Below are 21,696 nucleotides of genomic sequence, written 5' to 3'. Positions count from 1 at the left end.
CGCCACTGCTCGCCTCAAGTAAATGTAACGAAGTAAATGTAATTTAATACTACCCACCTCTGTCATTCAGCATCATATCTCTTATTGAAGGCTATAATCTGATGCAGAGACACTGAACTACCACTATAAACTGAAAATCCAGCGTAGAGGGGTTCAGTGAATGTGACGTTAAATGTGTATAAATGTGTGAGTGTGTGTGTGTCAGAGACACCGTAGAAGGAAAGAGTGCCGGCAGAACAGTTCAGATACACTCCAACTCTTCTAGAGGGACATAAAGAGATCTCTGTCCTTGTATGCCCATTGTAGACAGATAATTTGTCATTTAAACAGATCAGACACCAGGATCTTTCTCGAAATTCAAACGAAAACTTCCAATCATCGATGCTCATTTCTTTGTATGTCACTGATATATCAGCTCTTCCGCTCCATTCAACCTCCCAGTAACAGCGTTCAGCCAGTCTCTCTCTACATAAAACCTGAGGCCACATGTAAAACCTCTCTGGATGATCAGGATACGGCTGCCTCTCTTTCACATGTCTGGCCTTTCGGTTCCTTTGAGACAGAGCGAGATGAATGTTTGCCGTGTTTACATCCAGTGTGAGATCACATGCATCTGTACATTAAAAAAACACATAATAACATTACTGTCATCCCCAGTGGCATCAGTAAATCAACTTTTTAGATTAGTATGACAAATTTATTTATTTATTATTATTAGCCTATTATTAAAATCTGCTCATTAACTTTTTATTCTGTAAAGTGCGTGTAACCCCGCCAGCGACCTTCCGCATGTGAGTCGGTTGCTCTTCCAAGGAGGCTAAAGAGCATGGCCTGTAGCGTCTGTCGCTAGAGTACCTTTAGACGTAAGAGGAGTGAGGTTTACCTGCACAGCACTTACTAGCTGGCCTCCTTTACACTCAACCCTCTAAACCTCACTCCCATCCGGGTCACGGCACCAATACAACCCCGCCAGTCCCACACCACCCAACCTGCTTCAAGCTGGTAACGAACCGGCAACCTTCCGCATGGGAGTCGGTTGCTCTAATAAGGAGGCTAAAGACCATGGCCTCTAGCGTCTGTCGCTAGAGCACCTTTAGAGGTCAGAGGAGTGAGGTTTACCTGCACTGCGCTTACTAGCTGGCCTCCAATACACCCACCCCTCTAAACCTCACTCCTATCCGGGTCACGGCACCAATGTAACCCCGCCGGTCCCACGCCACCCAACCCGTTCCGAACTGGTATCGAACCAGCGACCTTCCGCATGGGAGTGGGTTGCTCTACCAAGGAGGCTAAAGTCCATGGCCTCTACCGTCTGTCGCTATAGCACCTTTAGAGGTCAGAAGAGTGAAGTTTACCTGCCTAGCACTTACTAGCTGGCCTCCATTACATACGCATTTTGTAAAAACTCATTGGCTGGTGATTTGTAACATACAGTACTGTACATGGCTAAGAACCTAATTTGGACAGCTTTAAATGTTATTCTCTCAGCATTTTTATTAGTTTTAAAGCAAATACAGATTTCACATTGTTGTATCTCTGCAAAGTTTTGTCTTGTTATAACAAACAATACAACAATGGAAAGCCTACACTGAACTTAAACTCTGAAAACTGGACTGACGCAGATTCAATTTACTATAATCTTCTATGTGAAGCTGCTTTAACACAATCTTCATTGTAAAAGCGCTATACAAATAAAGATGAATTAAACATTTATTTAGCATATTTATTCGTGAATTATGGTCATATACTTTGCCAATGAATATACCACTGTGGGATTTTAAAAAGTGTATTGAACATTTGAATCATACCATTGGACTGCTTGTTATCATTCATTCATTCATTTTCTTGTCGGCTTAGTCCCTTTATTAATGTGGGGACGCCACAGCGGATTGAACCGCCAACTTTTCCAGCAAGTTTTTTATGCAGCAGATGCCCTTCCAGCCGCAACCCATCTCTGGGAATCATCCACTCACATACAACGGACAATTTAGCCTACCCAATTCACCTGTACCGCATGTCTTTGGACTGTGGGGGAAACCGGAGCACCTGGAGAAAACCTGAGCGAATGCAGGGAGAACATGCAAACTCCACACAGAAATGCCAACTGAGCCGAGGCAAAACCAAATGTCTTCACACCGCAGATTTGAAAGACGCCTGCACTTCGTACAGTTGCCTGTTGCCTCACTTCGCCGGCGCTTCCTTGTACTGTTGCCATAGCCTCACTTAACCGCCGCTCGCAATGTTAAAGTGTGGATATATATACTGTATATATATCATAGCTCATCACATGATCATACGGTTTGTTCCAAAAGAGGACTCATGAGGTTTTTGAAAGGAACAGTGAGCACATTACTGAACTTTGTCACCAATACGTCCAGGTAAAGTTATGCAATACAGTGATTACTTTACTATGCACAGTGTGTTTTGCAGTAAACTACTTTATAAACCTGGTGTTCATTAGTACATACATTAGTTATACAGTACAGTAAAGCATTTACACTGTGTCTAATTACTTTTAGAGAGTCATGGAGTTGGAGGTCAATCAAGTCCCACATGAAATTATCTATGTTGAAAGGCTGGCTTCAACTTGGCGAAAAGGCGTCGCCGTAACATAATAGGCAAAAAGGCCATTGTTACCATGCCGGGCCAGAGAAGAAGTCAGGCAAATGCAGAAGACCAGGCAGAATAGAAGGTTACTTTGTTGTTGTTTTTTTTTTTTGTTAGTATATCTTGCAGTTATGTCCTTTTGCATATAAAGTCTGTACTGCAGCAATTCTGTTTGTATTTATTTTTTTTTTACATTTTTAAAGCTATTCTGAGATGGTCGTTAATTTTTTGTAATAATTTCTGCAGCATAAGAAACAAAATGCAAGCATTTACTGTACTAAACCCAACAAAACAAAAATGTAGAGAGTGTTAAAATATAAGGGCAAAGCTGACACATAAACTAATGCAGTTTCTGTAATGTCAGCTGATGATGTGTTTTTATTGTCATTGTGTTCTGATTGACTAAATGTTTCTGTTGGAAGAGAACATGTGTTTGTGTTTTGAACAATAATTTCATTTTGAAACATGTTTGTAGTGTTGTGTTAGACATGGTGTAGTGTGTTCGTTTATTATTGTATTTTGAACATTAGTTTAGAGGTTTAGTTTACAATGTGTGATTTTGAGCATGAAATTAACTGTTTTGCCAATTGTGTGTTTTAGGTGTGTTGCTGTGTTAAGAGTTTAGCAAACTTGTTAAATGTATTGAAAAAAACTGTCATAGCCATTGTAAAAAAAAAATACAAACTTGATGATTTAATTTTTTTTTTTTTTTTTGTATTTGATTAATCCACAATTTAAACTTTATGGAGGCCAGAAGGGTGTTTCTTACATTTCTGTGGTCCTGCTGTAATCCTGTGCTCCCCTCCTTGATCCAAACTATACAAAACAAAAGATGACATTCACTTTAGATCCTGATGACTTTACAAATTAATGTTACAGTAAAAACAATGATGTTGAACTAAAAATAAAAATGACACATAAAATATTAAATTAAAACTGTAAAAAGTCAGAATTATTTAAGATTTCAAAACATCCCAACATGAGCATCCAAAATTTCAAAGAAATTAATTCAAAATAAATATGAAGCTTTAATTGTTTACCACAGATTCATCTTGAAATTCACTGATCCTTTGTGGCTATACAATTAATAATTACGATAATAATAATAATAATATTAATAATAATAATGATAATAAATAATTTCATTTCATTAAGCACTTAAAGAAGCTTCTGCAAGTGCTAAATACTATGCAGAAAATACAATATAATTTAAACAATATAATATACAAAATTATAAAACATATATAATAAAAGGCAAGGCAGTGGCGCAAAAGGTAGTGCTGTCGCCTCACAGCAAGAAGGTCGCTGGTTCGAGCCACGGCTCAGTTGGCGTTTCTGTGTGGAGTTTGCATGTTCTCCCTGCGTTCGCGTGGGTTTCCTTCGGGTGCTCCGGTTTCCCCCACAGTCCAAAGACATGCAGTACAGGTGAATTGGGTAGGCTAAATTGTCTGTAGTATATGAGTGTGTGTGTGGATGTTTCCCAGAGATGGGTTGCGGCTGGAAGGGCATCCGCTGCGTAAAAACTTGCTGGATAAGTTGGCGGTTCATTCCGCTGTGGCGACCCCGGATTAATAAAGGGACTAAGCCGACAAGAAAATGAATGAATGAATGATATATAACAAAAACAAAAGAGAACACTATAATATTAATACTGAGTAAAAACAACTTAATTTCGTTAAGGGATCTAAGTGCAGTTTAATAACAGTTTATTAAAGAAAATGTTCGTGCAGGTAATCGTGGACAAAAATAGGCAGAATCAAGAATCAAACAGGGCAATCCAAAATCATAGTCAAAACAGTCATAAAGATGTCAGCACAATAGCCGCTGTTTAAAACTTTTGCTTACAGTTATTTTTGTTAATATGTTTTAATTATCATTTTTTTAAATAACATTGCTTAAATGGAAGATCAACTCCCCATTTATGTGTAGTGAACTGGTGATCTGTCAATCCAGGACAGATTACTGTGCATAGTTTTAGATACTGTACATGACAATATTAATTTTTTTAATGTCAATTGTTTATTTTTTATTTATTTTTCAAAGAAATGTTTTGTTAAATAAAAAGTATACAACTATATTTTGCTTGCTTTGACACATTTAACATTTGTGGATAAGAAATAATTATTTATTTTTGGTGTGGTCAGAGATACATTTGGTAAATCCTTAATTTAGAGCCCTGAAAAGTCATGTGAAATAAAAACTAACTGTAATACGACACTATGAAACCATGACCCCTTGCTCATGCACATTGAGTAAGCTCATACATGGCACACAAAAAGTGAAACGAATAAGGAGCCATGTGGACATAAGACAAAATCTAAATCAAGTAGCTTTAGCATGTCAACGTCAAATTTATGCATTTAAAATATATTTTCCCAACAACAAAATTGTGGCTAGTGAAAATACTGAGTGGCTAGTAATGTTGGAAAACTACTAGCCACAGGTCAAGCCCTGTATATATATATTTATACAACAATTCTGTCTGGTTCTCGAATCTGATTGGCTGATAGCCGTGATATATTCAGTACCCGTACAGCCTCTTTACCCTTTGTGTATTACTCCGCCCACATACAGCCATAGATGTATACATTGGATGTCGCCTACCCTGTTGTTGTCTATTGGAAGGAATGCGTCAATAGAGCTGCCATGTTGGAACAGGGTAGCGCTCCTTTAAAATGAATGCGGGACCAAGGTACAGTGGAGGACTGTGGCCATCCAAAGCCAGAGATATACACATATACACATATTTCTATGATCGGGAGTTTTCCTGGATGTTAGTATGTAATTTTTTTTCTAATTACGAAAATTATAATTTTACATCACTTTTCTACATTGATGGATCAGAGACCGCACGGCCATTCCTGACAAAAAGCTTGTGTTTGTGTGTACAGAAATGTACTATTCACCCTCCCTGTTAAATTTGATCTAATCCATGTCCTGAAACACAGCTCCTCTCCTGCTTTCACTTCTCATACTGACGGAGGGAGCGATTCCTTTGTGAATGAATCTCTATTATGAACGACTCCTTCTAGCCGACAATAATACAAGTTTCTGGCAGCGCAGCATCTCGTTGTCACATATTTTTTGCATTGTTTGCTGATTTTATTCAACAAAACTAGCATAAGCCGAGTGTTTAATGCAACTTGGAGTTGCTTTGCCGTATGGTGAATGCAGTAAGTGACTGTTATCATCAATAGCGTTACCTGATTAGCACAAAAGTTCAAAACATACAAAAACGCAAAAAAACTAAACCTTACCTATGAAATGTTCTGCCTTCGTGCTTTGTTTTCTTTGTTTCCTCGTTACTACACCCGTAGACAGCGCTAAAGTCCCGCATCTTCACTTAATAACACTGTCTTGACTAGTGCGGTTGAATGACATTTGTCCTGGGAGCACTGTACCAATGTGGCGGCGCTATTGACGCATGCTCAGGGTCACTATGCGATATCTAGTGTATATATCTATGACATACAGCCAGCAAAAAGCAGACACTATAGATGTAAAGTTTAAAAGATGCTTGCTCAGCTGTTTAACTGTCAGCTTATGATTTGAATCCAACGCGGAAGAAAGTAGTTCCTCATACAAAAGGGTTTTTGAGACTCTCCATGTTTGACTTTGTTTTTATATACACAATTATGCAATCAAACTGATGTATAAACGCAATACCACACTCGTAGCAGTGCGATATGGCTGTATAACGGCATTGGTGGGGGCACTAAGGCACTCGGCCTGTGGCACAACGCACACCTCCCACCAGTGCCGATATACAGCTATATCGCACTGCTACTCGTGTGATATTGCTAAAAAAAAAGAAATAAATAAATGAAAAAATAATATATATATATATATATATATATATATATATATATATATATATATATATATATATATATATATATATATATATATATATATATATATATTTATTTATTTTTATTTTATTTTTTATTTATTTTTTTTTCTTCCGGAGATGGGTTGCTGCGGCTGGAAGGGCATCCGCTGCGTAAAAACTTGCTGGATAAGTTGGCGGATCATTCTGCTGTAGCGACCCTGGATTGATGGGGGGACTGAGCCGACAAAAAAATGAATGAATGAATGAATGAATGAATGAATGAATGAATGAATGAATATATATATACATATTTCTTTATAATTCTGAGCTTTCCATAGTTCAATGTAAAGAAAATTCCAGAGTACATGAGTATAGAAATCCCTATCAACCATAGATCTGAAACATTTCTGAGCTAAATTCATTTCATTTGTGATCAGTAACTTGGTGTTACGTTAACCAGCGATCGTTCTCCGGAGATCGCTGGTTTCCACTATACTTGAACTTCACTTCCGCATTTCCCAAGACTACATATTCATACATGCACCTCTTCCAAACACACACGCCTGGTCATTCATCTATCCTGATTGCAATCCCCAGCTGAACCTTGTCACTGACTGATATCACGCCATTCATAAGCCACTCTTTCACCCTTCCAGTTTGACGAGTCTTGTTCACTGTAAAGTAGCATTACAACGCGTTTTCCTTGTCTTGTTTCTCCGTGTCTGAACCCAGCTTTGTATCCTAGTTATCCTGTCTAGCCGCCAGCCTTTCGACCTTTTGCCTGTTCCTCGATTACGACTCTGGATTTGCCCGCATATACCTGTTCATATCTGCTTTGACCATTGCTTGCCTGACAAAGAATAAACCTGCATTTAGATCCTACCTTCTGTTGTGAGTGTCACTCCCCCCAGTCGTTACACTTGGTATATTCATCTGCAAGCTGCAAAACCCTTTTTCCGTCTTCTGTTTTTCTGCACTGAGCTGATCTGCTTTCTTTAGTATCATCATTGGCCTGTTCTCCCTCATATAGAGTTATAGATTTCATATGCATATTTCAATGAAATTACAGCACACGTGACAGAAAGAGTTTTAGTATTGAACATACTTGAGTTTCTCCAGTCTGTAGTTTGGATCAGAGAGCAGCTTGACTAATGATGGTCCTGGGTGATTGTAGCTCAGATCCAGCTCTCTCAGGTGGGAGGGGTTTAATCTCAGAGCTGAAGCCAGAAAACTACAGCCTTCCTCTGTCACCATACAGCCAGATAATCTATTAATAAACACACCCACACTCAATATCATATCATCTAAGACTGGACATTATATTAAACTGATGTACATACAAGAGCATTTCAATCATTGTAACTCTGATTTAAATCTATTGAATCCTTGGTTCAATGTTGCACATATAATTCACTGATCACTGATTAGACTGCAGGGGTGGCCAACCCTGTTCCTGGAGAGCCACCTTCCCGCAGATTTCAGTTGCAACCCATATCAAACACACTTGCCTGTAGTTATCATGTGGTGTTCAGGTCCTAATTAATTGGTTCAGGTGTGTTTGATATGGGTTGCAACTGAAATCTGCAGGAAGGTGGCTCTCCAGGAACAGGGTTGGCCACCCCTGGATTAGCAGCTCTGGGTTTATTTTTTTTACTAAATGTTCCAGTGTCATGGTGTGACAGTTTCTGTTAATTTAAGCACCTCACAACGTTGATATTAATAAGTTAAGAAGTCATTATTACTATTCTACAAAGCCTAAGAGTTCAGACAAACACAGGTGATCAGGATCAAAGCAGAGGGCATCATTTATGTCACAAGAAAATGATTCTCCTACCTCAGTATTTTGAGTTGGCAGTGTGGACTCTTCAGTCCATCAGAGAGCAGCTTCACTCCTGAATCCTGCAGGTCATTGTTACTCAGGTCCAGCTCTCTCAGTGAGTTTGAGGATTGCATTAAACATTGATTTCTGGATCAATTGATCACATTGATTATTCTTCATGAGAAGATGAACACTGACTGGATATTAGACAACAATTAAACTTTTAAAAATCATATGTCACAAAAACTGCCTTCTTTCATTTGAGAAATATCACTAAATCACTAAAATCCATCTCAGATGCAGAAAAGCTAGTCCATGCTTTTATGACTTCGAGACTGGATTACTGTAATGCTCTATTTGCTGGCTGCCCAGCATCCTCTATTAACAAACTTCAATTAGTACAAAATGCAGCTGCCAGAGTTCTGACCAGGTCTAGAAAATATGATCAGATCACCCCAATTTTATCCTCCTTACACTGGCTGCTTGTTAAGTTTTGTATTGAATTTAAAATATTGCTTCTCACCTATAAAGCTCTAAATAATCTAGCTCCTGTTTATCTAACCAACCTTCTGTCTCGCTACAATCCAACCCGCTCTTTAAGATCTCAAAACTCAGGGCTTCTGGTAGTACCTAGAATAGCAAAGTCAAGTAAAGGAAGACGAGTCTTCTTGTTATGGCTACTAAACTCTGGAATAGCCTTCCTGATAATATCCGAGGCGCAGATGCACTCTCTCAGTTCAAACCTAGACAGAGCCGGCGCGTCCATAGAGGCGACCTAGGCGGCCGCCTAGGGCGGCAGTATAGAGAGGGCGGCGTCTGCTACACCTCACTTACCACCTGCGTCCTCAGTTATGTCCGCGACACTTCCCCCGCGTACTCAGATATATTCGCGCATAGACGATAGAATAGAGAGGGCGGCGTCAGCGTCACCTCCATCAGCACCCGCGTGACCTCAGTTATATCCACGCATAGGGCGGCAGAATTGAGGTCTGTGACACCCACGCGTCCTCAGTTATATCCGCGCATAGGGCGGCAGAATAAAGAGCGCAGTGTCCGCGACACCTCCCTCCCTCAGCACCCGCGCGTCCACAGTTATATCCGCGCATAGAGCGCCGGAAAAGAGGTCCACGACACCTCACTTCATTTTCATAACCGGTCACTTTCGTTTTCACATTGGGGTTGAGGGCGGCGTGATCGTCTTCTGCCTAGAGAGGCAGTTCAGCTTGCTCCGGCCCTGAACTTAGATTAAAGCCCTATCTGTTTAGTAAAGCATACACTCAATGCATTACTTGATCATTGCGTCCCGATCATATCCTCAGTTTGTTGTTTCACATCCGCCATTTTCAGCATGAGAGTCAAAGCGATGTCACTAAAGGAACACCCTTGCTTTATTTTTAGATGTAAGGCTCACTGGGCTCAACACAAAATCAACATTCACCACATGATCGCTGTAATCTGAATCTGTCTACCTTAAACTTCAGCTGTTTTTTTCTCATGCTCACAGAAGCTCCGTGTCATCTAAACTAGGTGCAGCTGGAAAGTGCAAGCTTTTTATAAGGGTACACACAACGGCGCTTCCAGTCGGCAGCTGTCTGCGGCGGCCAGCCACGATCCGGGACACTTCATATTTCTGCCGCACCACAGAGCACCATCTGAATACTTTCATTTTAAATAATATGTGAATGTGCGTGTCTAGTGTGCCGTGACGCGGCTCTGAGCAGCGCATCTGGTGCCTCAGTCAAAGTTAATTCAGTGTCCGTGGTTATTAGTCTCAGTGTACAAGCTCGAAACTTTAAACTAGCAGTTGGCTGCAACAGTTGGCTGTAAAACTATACAAAGACACAAATGATTTTGTTCTCTCTGCTTGGTCCGTGTCCGAGTCGTACATGTTCGGCTGAATGCTGATCCTCTCACTCATGTTGCTTCTCTCTGTCTGCCTGTCTTTTGCCAAACAAAGAGCAGGGAAGCTCTTGGCTCCGCCCCCTTGTTACATTGAGCGGGAAGTCGAAACTTATTTTCATGTAAAGCAACACGCCCCTATAACAGCAAGCTGTGTACACACCCCCAACATTACACTTTTTAACACATTATAATAAAAACATCAGAACTGTGTGTTGAACTGAACCTAAACTGGCACACTCAGAAGAACCATAATATTAACATTAAATCTTAAAAAAGGGGGTAAACTATGTGCCCTTTAAAACAGTTTTACATAAATGAATACTCACAGAGCTTTTCTGCAGCTGACCATCGCTGGAATCAGTCTCAATCTACCTTCATCTGAAGTGTTGTATTTCCTCAGATCAAACTCATCCAGCACCTCTGATATCTCTCTGATATCTGAAGCATGTAGGCGATTGTTGAGCAGTGAGATGGAGAAAGTTGATTGTGTGGGTCCTTCTTTGATTTGACAAACTCTTGAATCTCTCTGTAGAGAGTCTGATCCTTCATTTCCAGCAGACAGAGAAACAGATTGATGCATCGTTCAGCTGACAGAGCTTCACTTCGCTTGACTTTGTGCACAGCTGCAAACATGATATAATTCTGGCCCATGATTTTGTCTTTAATGTACTGTGTGATTCTCATGATGGATTCTGAACTGTGTACTATGTGTCTCAGTAGATCCTGTAAAAGCCTGTGATTAGGTTCCAGTGAGATGCCCAGTAGGAACCGCAGGAAAAGATCCAAGCATCCAGTTTCATTTTGTAGGGATTTATCAACTGCTGTTCTAAGTAGCTCATAAGGAGAATTTTCCCTTCTATACAGTTGATATCGACGATCCAGAAAAGACATTAGAAATTCCTCTTTTTTGAATATGTGGCAGTATAACACATACAAAGCAGCTAAAAACTCCTGAAAGCTGAGATGAATGAAGCAGTAGACTTTCCTCTGGTGAATCACTGATTCCTTCTTAAAGATCTCAGTGCAGATCCCAGAATAAATTGAGGCGTCAGTGACTTCAATGCCGCTCTCAATCAGGTCCTTTTCATAGAACATCACATTGCCCTCCATTAGCTGCCTGAAAGCCAGTTCAGCAAGTTTCAATATCACATCTCTGTACATCTCTGTTTGTTTCTCAGGATCTCTCTCATCATACTTCTGATTCCTCGTGCTGATCTGAGTCAGCAGGAAGTGGATGTACATTTCAGTCAGAGTTTGAGGGATTTCTGCTCCGTCATCTTGGTTCAGGAGGTTTTGAAGCACAGTGGCTGAGATCCAGCAGAAGACGGGGATGTGACACATGATGTGGAGGCTTCTGGATCTTCTGATGTGGGAGATGATTCTGCTGGCTTGATGCTCATCACTGATTCTCTTCCTGAAATATTCCTCCTTCTGAGGCTCATTGAAGCCCTGAATCTCTGTCAGACGGCTGATGTATTCGGAGGGGATCTGATTGGCTGCTGCTGGTCTGGAGGTGATCCAGATGAGAGCAGAGGGAAGCAGATCTCCTCTGATGAGGTTTGACATCAACACATCCACTGATGAAGACTCGTTCACATCACTAACTCTCTCAATGTCTGAAAACTTCAGCGTCATTCTGCTTTCATCCAGACCATCAAAGATGAACACGACTTTACACTCCTCATAAATCTGTGAGTGCAGATCTTGAAGATCAGGATGAAAGTCCAGCAGAAGTCTGTGAAGACTGTACTGATGATCTTTAATCAAGTTCAGCTCTCGAAATGGAAGCACAAACATCAAATCTACATCCTGATTGGCTTTTCCTTCACTCCAGTCCAGAATGAACTTCTGCACAGAGACGGTTTTCCCAATTCCAGCGATGCCTTTAGTCAGAACAGTCTTGATTTTGTCCTTCACCTTATATTCTGGTTGATGTAAGGGTTTGAAGATGTCATTGCAGTAGATTGGAGTGTCTTGTGTTCTGGCTGTTTTCTCCATCTGTAAAACCTCGTGTTCCTCATTCACTCCTTCACTCTCTCCCTCTATGATGTACAGCTGTGTGTAGATCCTGTTCAGAAGAGTTTGACTCCCTTCTAGCTTGATTCCCTCAAATAATCTCTCATACTTGGTCTTCATGCAGGTTTTGTACTGTTTTTAACTTTTTGTGTGAAGAGTTTTGACACAAAGCAAGATAGAAGGAACATCGGCGATCTGGACACATGTTTCTTCACTCTGCAGTAAATGCAGGAATAACATGAAAATGTGAACAAGCTTTAGAATAAATTAAATGTTACAACTCACCAAACTCTGAGGCCTAAAATGAAATGAAAAAGTGTCATTTGATGTGTTATGTGGATAAATCAAACAGGACAATTGCGCTTACTTAAGGTCAAAGATCACTGCTCCATCACTGAGATCAGGCGGATGAGGCATGGATATATCACTCTTTATGGACACACAGCTGGGCTCTAGAGCTTTTAGGTTGTCAATATCCTCCTCTTTCTTCTCACAGAGACTCATTTTAGCTGCAGTCCTGCAGAAAATCAAGGAATACAGGAAGAATAACAGAAAAAAAGGAATACTAAATTGTTCTCTTAATTACTTGCATGTTTGTGTTTCTATGTTCTATATAAACTGCTTGAATACCCCAATTTAATGGTTGACTTTGAGTAGGTAGTAATACTATTGACTTAGGCCCAATCCAAATTTTAATTTTAATTTTTTTTATTTTTTTTATTGAACATACAGTAATGTACACCAACTTGACATTATCAGTTCATCTTTACATTACAAAAAAAAATTTAAAAAAGGAAACAGGTGTGTTGAGCTTGGAGTGCGTAGCTTAAGCACTAGACAGAATGAATTTTTTTATTATCGTCTTTTAATACTCATTCAAGAGTTCACACTTAAGGCTGATTTATACTTCTGCGTCAAACGCCGGCATATGCTACGGCGCTGACGCATAGCCCTTCGCCGTGGCAGTCGCTGATGTGCACCTGTCAAAAAATGTAACTACACGTCGCAACGACGCATAGCACAAGCTCTGTGATTGGTCGGCTTGGAAGCGCTGACGAGTCTGGCAGGACCGAGAGCCGCGTGAATGGTGCGAGCCTGGTGGAGCGATTGTTTACAAGTGTGGAGTCTCGTGAAGGAGCTCCGGATGGAAAGATTTGTTTTGTGTTTACCTCATGGTTAAAGTTGTTGCACGTCCGCTGGTTCCTGCCTCAAAATGAGCGAGTTTGAGCCTCTTGTACATCTCGGAAGTGTTCAGGAAAAGCAAAACAGCAGCGAAGAAACTCCACACAGAGGAACATTTACACCTCACTGCCAACTAGCGTTTCGGAAGTGTTAATGCAGACCAACAGAGACAGAAGTATAAATGCACAGCCACGCGCGTTGCCTGCGCCGTGGGTTACGAGGGTCATTTGACGCAGAAGTATACACCAGGCTTTAGCTGATGATTGATGATAAAGCTTGTTTGGCATGCTGTCCCAGGAGAGAGTAATAAAATTTTATAAGATCCTCGAGCCCTGGGCTCCCTCCCGTTGCCGGGCGAGAGTGGAGTTTGAGCACAGGTAGATCTTGATGACTCCCCCTCCTGCTAATTGTAGCTAAGTGACAGATTTGGATGCTGAGAAGGTGTACTCAGAGCTTGGCTAAAATATTTTGGATTAATTGTTTAGGGTGCTTTTTTTTTGGAAACTGGAGGACCTGGGGAAAACCCACGCGAGCACGGAGAGAATGAGCAAAACTCCACACAGAAATGTTGCCTAGTTTGAAAGGGAATTAAACCAGGGGTTTTCTTGCGGTGCGGAGGTTTCACTGGCCGCCGTGTCGCCTGTTTGAAAGGAGGGAAAGTAGGGTTGGGTGGGGGGTTTCTTCAAGAAGAAAAGATATTGAGATGAGAAAAGTCTGGTTATTTATAGTGAGTTAAGGATCATCTGATAGGACAATTATTCATTAGCTAAAGCTGCAACAGCTGTGAACAATCATAAGCACGTGATCCTCTTGAAATGTGTTTATGAATAAACTTCTCTTCTCACATGCTCTCTCTGTACAGCATGAACACGAGAGACAAGACGGTAACACTACCGTATAACAATAGTATAACGTGGAGATGTAAAGCACGTAAAAAAATGACGTCATCACTACAGTACCGTAATACACTGAAACATAATTATGAACCCTTCAGTGATTATATTAATACAATGAGCAAGAGTGCCAGTACTTTAACAAGATGTAAATAAAGAACAAATTATATGTTACATAAAAAAATTAAAAGTAAAATAGTATACATAACTAAATCTTAAAAAAACATAAATAAATAAAAAGACTATGGGTTTTCCTGGAATTTATACTATCCTATCAAAGACAAAATATTAATTGCACTTTTTGTTTTCATTATCTTAAGGGATTCTATATTTAAAAGAATCTCATTATAAAAGGCACAACACATCGGTTTCACCTTCAAATATTTTGATTTATGTATGCAAAATTTCCCAAGCATAAGGATGAGGTTGATTAGAATGGCACATTGCTGTCCATTACAAGCCCATAAATTCTGTAATTCACATTAAAGATCCTGAGGTGTGGAATCTTTGGGTAAAGCCAGTCATAAACATCTGACCATAATACATCTACAAATATACAGTGAAAAAACAGATGATCTATTGTTTCAATATCATCACAAAACATACATATATTAGACTCTAATCCAAATCTGATTCTTAAATATTCACTTGACGGATTTATCCCATGAAAATTAAAAAATTAACTTCTTCAGTTATGATCCCAATACTATTTTTGTACCAAACAGAGTGTGAAGGGGGTGGGTTTTAATGTTTACCCCTAAGAATTTGGACAGCACTCCAGCACCTCCACACGTCATTGCTTCATGTGAGATCAGAAGATCGCGACTGCTGTAGTTATTCCAGTTGTGTTATATTTTGGTATTTATCTTCAGGAAATCACTGAAGGCATGTATTATGTTATCATGACTACACTTTAAAAAAAAAAATCGTAAAAAAAAAAAGGTCAAATGACTGGCAGCTACGGCTGCCAAACAAAAACCATAAAATTACGGTAAAATTTCTTTGTTTAAATAAAGTGCAAAAAATAATAAATCTACAGATATTTTCATTAAAATTTTTACAGAAAAACACTGTTATTTTACAGACTTTTCCTAGATTATTACTATCAAATCCATTTAATAAAGTAACACAATAAGAGTTTTACAGAGAAACACTGTTATTTTACAGACTTTTCCTAGATTATTACTATCAAATCCATTTAATAAAGTAACACAATAAGAGTTTTACAGAGAAACACTGTTATTTTACAGACTTTTCCTAGATTATTATGATCGAACACCATCAATAAAGTGACTGCACTAAAAGTTCAAGAGAAAACAATGTTATTTAATTTTTTTTTTACAATTAAACGCCTTTAATAAAAAGCCAAGACATGCTCTTTGTCGTAATTTAACAGTTTTATTTTGGATCAAAAAAGTTTGGAAAAAACAACTCGAAGAAACTCGTCATATTGTTCACAGTAGCAGTATAACAAGACTAAGCAATTGGTGCGTGCGTCTGTGCTGCTTTTAAAGTGCATGTAATCAGTTCATAACGATCCTCCGACTGTGTGTGTGCAATCAGCGGAATCTGGAACAGGTGTATGTGAGCACTCTTAGTGTGTTACTTTATTAAATGGATTTTATAGTGATAATCTAGGAAAAGTCTGTGAAATAACAGTGTTTTTCTATAAATATTTTAATGAAAATATCTGTAGATTTATTATTTTTTGCACTTTTTTTTCAACAAAGTAAATTTACCTTAATTTTATGGTTTTTGTTTGGCAGCCGTAGCTGCCATTCATTTGACCTTTTTTATACGATTTTTTTTTTTTTTACAGAGCAAGTAATTACAATTTATTACTTTAATTTTGCGTAATTTTAAATGTACTTAAAAAAACAGGAAAAACACTGTAAATAATGTCTTTTTTTGTATTAAACAGACAAATTGCTGTAATTTGTCATTAATTATATAGTACATAAAATAACAGTAAAGCCGATAATTTACAGAAAATGTTTGTAATTTTTACGAACTTTTAAATATAATTAAAAAAACAGAAAAATTACTGTAAAAATAATACTGTAATTTCCCTTTATAAAAAAAAATTGTTGGTAATTTGTTTTTAATAATAAAGTACCTAAAATGAAAGTCAAACGGTTAATTTAGAGAGATTGTTTGTCATTTTACTAAGTTTTGAATATAATGTGAAATGACAAAAAATTACAGTAAAAAATTTAGAGATTTTTTCTGTAAAATTAGGTTTTTTTTTACAGTGTATATACTGCGGCGATAGGATCATAACAGTACTGTGCATTTGCACAGTGGCCATATTCATCCATGTAAACACACCAAATACAACACTAACATTATAGCAGACACTGTAAAAAGCTTATTGACTGCCACTAGACTTTTCTGACAGGGTATTCCAGTGTCAGATGTGAAAGTATATTGTGGGACTGCTGTACAGGAGTTATGATTATGGATTATAGATAGTGAAATTTAGCATTTTTCAAACTTCAAACTTTCAAACTTTAAGAGAATTGGGACACCCTTACCCTTTTATGGGAACACGCAAAGCGAGGGGTAGGGAGAAGGGCTAAGGGGTAAAATTGGGATTGGGTCCTAATTGCATGTTTGAGGGCTTTACTTATACTTGAGTGCAGCACTTCAGCTTCTACCAGAGTAATTTCAAACATGAGCTTCTGTTTTTGTACTTGAGTAAAGGGTGTGTATACTTTTGTCATTTCTACATCTGTTCCTGCAAAAACAGATTCAGTCTACTTTGATTAAAGCACTTTAACAAAGTAGGAAATGTTTGCTTACTTAAGGAAAGAGGTCACTGCTCCATCACTGAGATCAGGCGGATGAGGCATGGATGTATTGCTCTTCACAGACACACAGCTGGGCTCTGGTGATGCAGCTTTTTGTTTGTGAATATCCTCTTTCTTCTCAACAAGACTCATTTTTTGAAATTGTAATACTGCAGGAAAATGCATGAAAAGTAAACAAATTAAACCACTTTTTTTCACAAAATGTTCTTACCATCTCAAAGCTAAATGGATGAATATCAGTGTGAGTAATGATTTTGGTCTCATTCATTCATTTCCCTTCAGCTAAGTCCCTTTGTTCATCAGGGGTCGCCACAGTGGAATGAACCGTCAACAATTCCAGCATATATTTTACGCAGCAGCCAATTAAGTTCATCCAATTCACCTATAGCACATGTGTTTGGACTTTTGGGGAAACCGGAGCACCCATAGGAAACCCACACCAACATGGGGAGAACATGCAAACTCCACACAGAAATGCCCACTGGCCCAGTCAAGACTTGAACCAGCGACCTTCCTGGTGTGAGCCACCATGCTGCCAGGTTTTTTTTTTTTTTTAACTATAATAAAATAATATTTTTCATTCATAATTACTAAATATAACCGTGTCTCTGTGAGTAGCTGAGACTCACAGCCAGTAGAGCTGCTGTCATCCTAATATGCTCATTTAATCTGAAAATCTGACATTTTCATAATTACGCTGATCCATTTTTGGACTTTTAAACACACTATTACAAGTAAAAGTAAGTTTCGTAACCATATTTATGTGACAAAGCTCTCAATACTTACAGATAAAGTCAGAATTAATAGCATCACTGTTTTTTTTCCCCTTAATTTCTGTTTAACGGAGAGATTTTTTTCAACACATTTCTAAACATAAGTTTTAATAACTCATTTCTAATAACTGATTTATTTTATGTTTGCCATGATGACAGTACATATTATTTTAGATATTTTTTTCAGAATACAAGCATTCAGCTTAAAGTGACATTTAAAGGATTAACTAGGTTAATTAGGCAAGTCATTTTATAGCTGGTTTGTTTCGTAGACAATTGAAAACAAATATAGCTTAAGAGGTCAATTAATATTGACCTTAAAATGGTCTTTATTTAATAATATCTGCTTTTTTTCTAGCTGAAATAAAACAAATAATACTTTCTCCAGAAGAAAAACTATTATAGGAAATACTGTGAAAATTTCTTTGCTCTGTTGATCAATATTAAAAATAAAAATAAAAGGGGGGGATTACAGGAGACTAATAATTCTGACTTCAATTGTACTATCTGAAAATTTGTTTACATTGGTACAATGTAAATACAAGTATCTACAGTACACCGACATATTCATATTGATTTTTCAGTGAATAAGAATGAATGCAGAAATTATGTACATTTAAACCTACCTCTGCCTCAACAACAAAGAACAAACTTCATTCACTTCATAAATCCATTCTGTTTCTAGATAGCAGCATTAAAGTGGTCAGTTCTCAAGCTGAGCATTTCTCTTCTGATGTTGTTCATGCTCCTTGTGTCACGAAATGGAGCCTGTTTCACTTTAGACTAAGACCGGTTGAACCACTTTTTTTTTTTACCTTTAAGCTTTTTACAGTAACTCTATTGTTTGTAAAACAGGTAAACTGGTTGTCTCAGTGAAAAAAAAATGTTTTTCTTACGTAAGAGGTTTTGTCTTGCTTCTAGACAAAATATTTTAAAAATTTTAAATCAAAAGCATTTTCTAGACAAGTAAAAAAGGCTTGTTTTCAGAAATAATACATCAAAATTGTTAAAAAAAAAAGTTGGTCGACACATGGGCTCAGTGGTTGGCACTGTCACCTCACAGAAAGAAGGTCTCTGGTCCAAGTCCCAGCTAAAGTTGGCTGTAGTGCATGAGTCTGTGTGTGTGTGTGTGTGTGTGTGTGTTAATGAGTGTGTATGGTTGTTTCCCAGTACTGAGTTGTGGCTGAAAGGGCATCCGCTGTGTAAAACATATGCCGGAATAGTTGGTGGTTCATTCCACTGTGGCAACCTCAGAAATAGAGACAAAGCTGATGAAAAATTTGTTACAAACAGAGTTTTTTTTTTTCTTAAAACAAGCAAATTATTATCATGTTTGACAATAAATCTGTTGTTAAAACAATCCAGACTCCAGGAATTTCCATTGGATCCAAACTAGTCTTTACTACTCCATCCTTTCCTGCTGATTCCTTTATACAACACTGATATATAAGCATTCCCACTCAATTCAGCCTCCCAATAACAGTGTCTTGACAGATTCTCTTTAAATAGGACCTAATGACACTCAAATCTCTCTGGATGATCCGGATATGCCTGGCAGAGTGAGGTAAATATTGGCAGCACTTGGATCAAGAGTGAGATCACATACATCTGAACACAAGGAGAGATTATAACATTTATAACACAACTAATTATAATTTGAAATAGTATGGCCGTTGCAAATGGATTCATAGATTTGTGCTTTGGCGCATATATATATATATATATATATATATATATATATATATATATATATATATATATATATATATATATATAATTTTTTAAAATCAAAATGACATTAGACCAATGACAAAATGACCAATGCAAAAAAACAAAACAAAAAAAAGAAACATTAAAATGATAATTCTTTTCTAAGTGAACCAATTGATTATAGTCCTCCTATAATCCTAAACCCTCCACTTTGCAGCACATCCAAGTAATTGTTAATGTTGCTAATACTTGAGCTTCATACTCACACTTGAATTGATAGACTAGACCAGGGGTGTCCAAACTCTGTCCTGGAGGCTGTTTCATAAAAGTGGTTAAGAAAAGCTGGGATTAAAGTCAACAGTCTGACTTCAATGAGCTGAACTAAACATCCACGCTTAAATTGGTTCCATAACAGCAAGTTAAAGATCATTTGATCTAACTAATCTGAGTTCAGTTTAAATAAACTAGATAACCGCTTGTGCACATTACTGTCATAAAACCTTAAAAGTCAAGCAATTTACGTCTTAACACGTTTTTTTAGACTGGTCAAATTTTTTAAAGCACTCTTATTTAATATTTTTTTCAACTTGCTCATTTTAAAATGTATAATGTAATTTCACTTAAGTCACAATAAATGTTTTGCAATCAATGATCTGTAGCAGATATTTAGTATTATTAAAGGCCGGACATCTTCTGTAATGTTATGTTTAATGGCCTTGGACATAATAATGTTATTCAGCTGCTAAGATTTCTTTGAAAAATGTGTCCAGAGAATTCAGAATGAGCTGTATTTGACAAGTGTGCATAACAACACGTTCTCACACCCAAACTTGTCATATTGACGCTTGATCAGGAACCCTCGGTGTAAGTTATTTGCGCACAGGGTACCCCTTTAGCGTCATATTTAGACATGCAGGGATTCCGCTTTTCGTGAACAAAACAAAAATGACATTTTTTAAAATAAGAAAACTGCGATAATAGGCGTAAATCAGGTTTTAAAAATTTCGTTGACATCTATTGTTAATTATACGAGCCTCCAGCATCTCCATATGACGCCTCGGGCTCAGGTAGCCTACAGATTAACATAAAGAATGGATATTTAATGATACTTTAAACATTGAGGAGGTTTTTCAGAACAGAATAATCATCAATACCAACAAAAGAAAAACAATACAAACAGAACTTAACTTCGGGTGGTAACTGAAACAAGATGATACCAGTGGAGGTAAACATAGAACAGGATTCACAGGACGAGATAACTGTCAGGCAGATACGAGATAATGAACAGGCAGACAGGACACAACAGGTAAATGCTATCAAGCTGAAGCGAAATGAGTTCAGGAACTAACAATTAAATCGGACAGTGAATAAGTGAATGGTCCAGGCTTATGTAGTGTGAGCAGGGTGATGAACAACAGGTGAAGGTGATTAGTATTCTGGTGATTAGGGCAGTGCAGGTGCAGTGAATGAATCTGACGGTCCGGAAGAATTCTTGACAGTTGTTACTATAAGCTAATATTATCTCCATAAAGCTGCAGTCACACTAGAGTTTGTGTGTGCGAAATTCTGTCATACGGCGCTGCGAAAAGCGGCGGGATTAAACAAGATTATTAGACATTAAAAAAAAGCGAGCGATTGCTCCATGTTTTAAATTTCTGTCCAGAGAGGTCATGTTTTGATCCTCGATTGGTCTCACGCGGTCAAGTGATGCGATTTCGCAGGTCAGAGTTCACCAAGCTTGAACTTTGCACCGCAGCGACCTGCGAAACTTGACACGACCTTGCGTTTCGGTTCTGATGCATTTGCATGCGTTTGAATGAAAGTCTACGGGAGGAAAAGCTCAGTGTGACCACAGCTTAATACTGAGATGTGCTGTGCTTTGACTTATGGAACCAGATTAGTCTCAAAAGAAATTCACGCAAAAGACACGATGTACACATGCGTAGCTCAATTCACGTGCATAAAACCAAATTCACGTGCGTAAAATATTTATTTATATTCACATTAAAAAAATACACATGCACAAAATAAAAATACATTTTCATAAAATACGTTTCACAAATACAAAACACCATTTGCAAATGTATAAGAGTGTACAAAAAGTTTTGAAAGTTTAAAGTGTTTCACGAGTTCATCCTGAATGAGAATGTGC

The 21,696-nt window shown here is 38.1% G+C and overlaps 1 protein-coding gene and 1 pseudogene across 1 annotated transcript; both read right to left on the bottom strand.

Annotated features, from left to right (window-relative positions):
* Window positions 1-24: 24 nt before the first annotated feature.
* LOC137487220 (protein NLRC3-like) lies at window positions 25-12,314 on the bottom strand (annotated as a pseudogene).
* A 157-nt stretch (window positions 12,315-12,471) lies between these two features.
* Window positions 12,472-18,625, bottom strand: LOC101886779 (uncharacterized). The gene is made up of 3 exons (XM_073928125.1): window positions 18,461-18,625; window positions 17,054-17,210; window positions 12,472-12,693 (listed from the first exon to the last, which is right to left on the bottom strand). The coding sequence occupies exons 2-3, from the start codon at window positions 17,191-17,193 to the stop codon at window positions 12,540-12,542; spliced, it is 294 nt and encodes a 97-aa protein (XP_073784226.1). The 5' UTR covers window positions 17,194-17,210; window positions 18,461-18,625; the 3' UTR covers window positions 12,472-12,539.
* Window positions 18,626-21,696: the final 3,071 nt, after the last annotated feature.

Source organism: Danio rerio, chromosome 17, assembly GCF_049306965.1.
Source record: "Danio rerio strain Tuebingen ecotype United States chromosome 17, GRCz12tu, whole genome shotgun sequence".
Taxonomy (NCBI): domain Eukaryota; kingdom Metazoa; phylum Chordata; class Actinopteri; order Cypriniformes; family Danionidae; genus Danio; species Danio rerio.
This window is presented reverse-complemented; position numbering and strand designations above follow the sequence as displayed.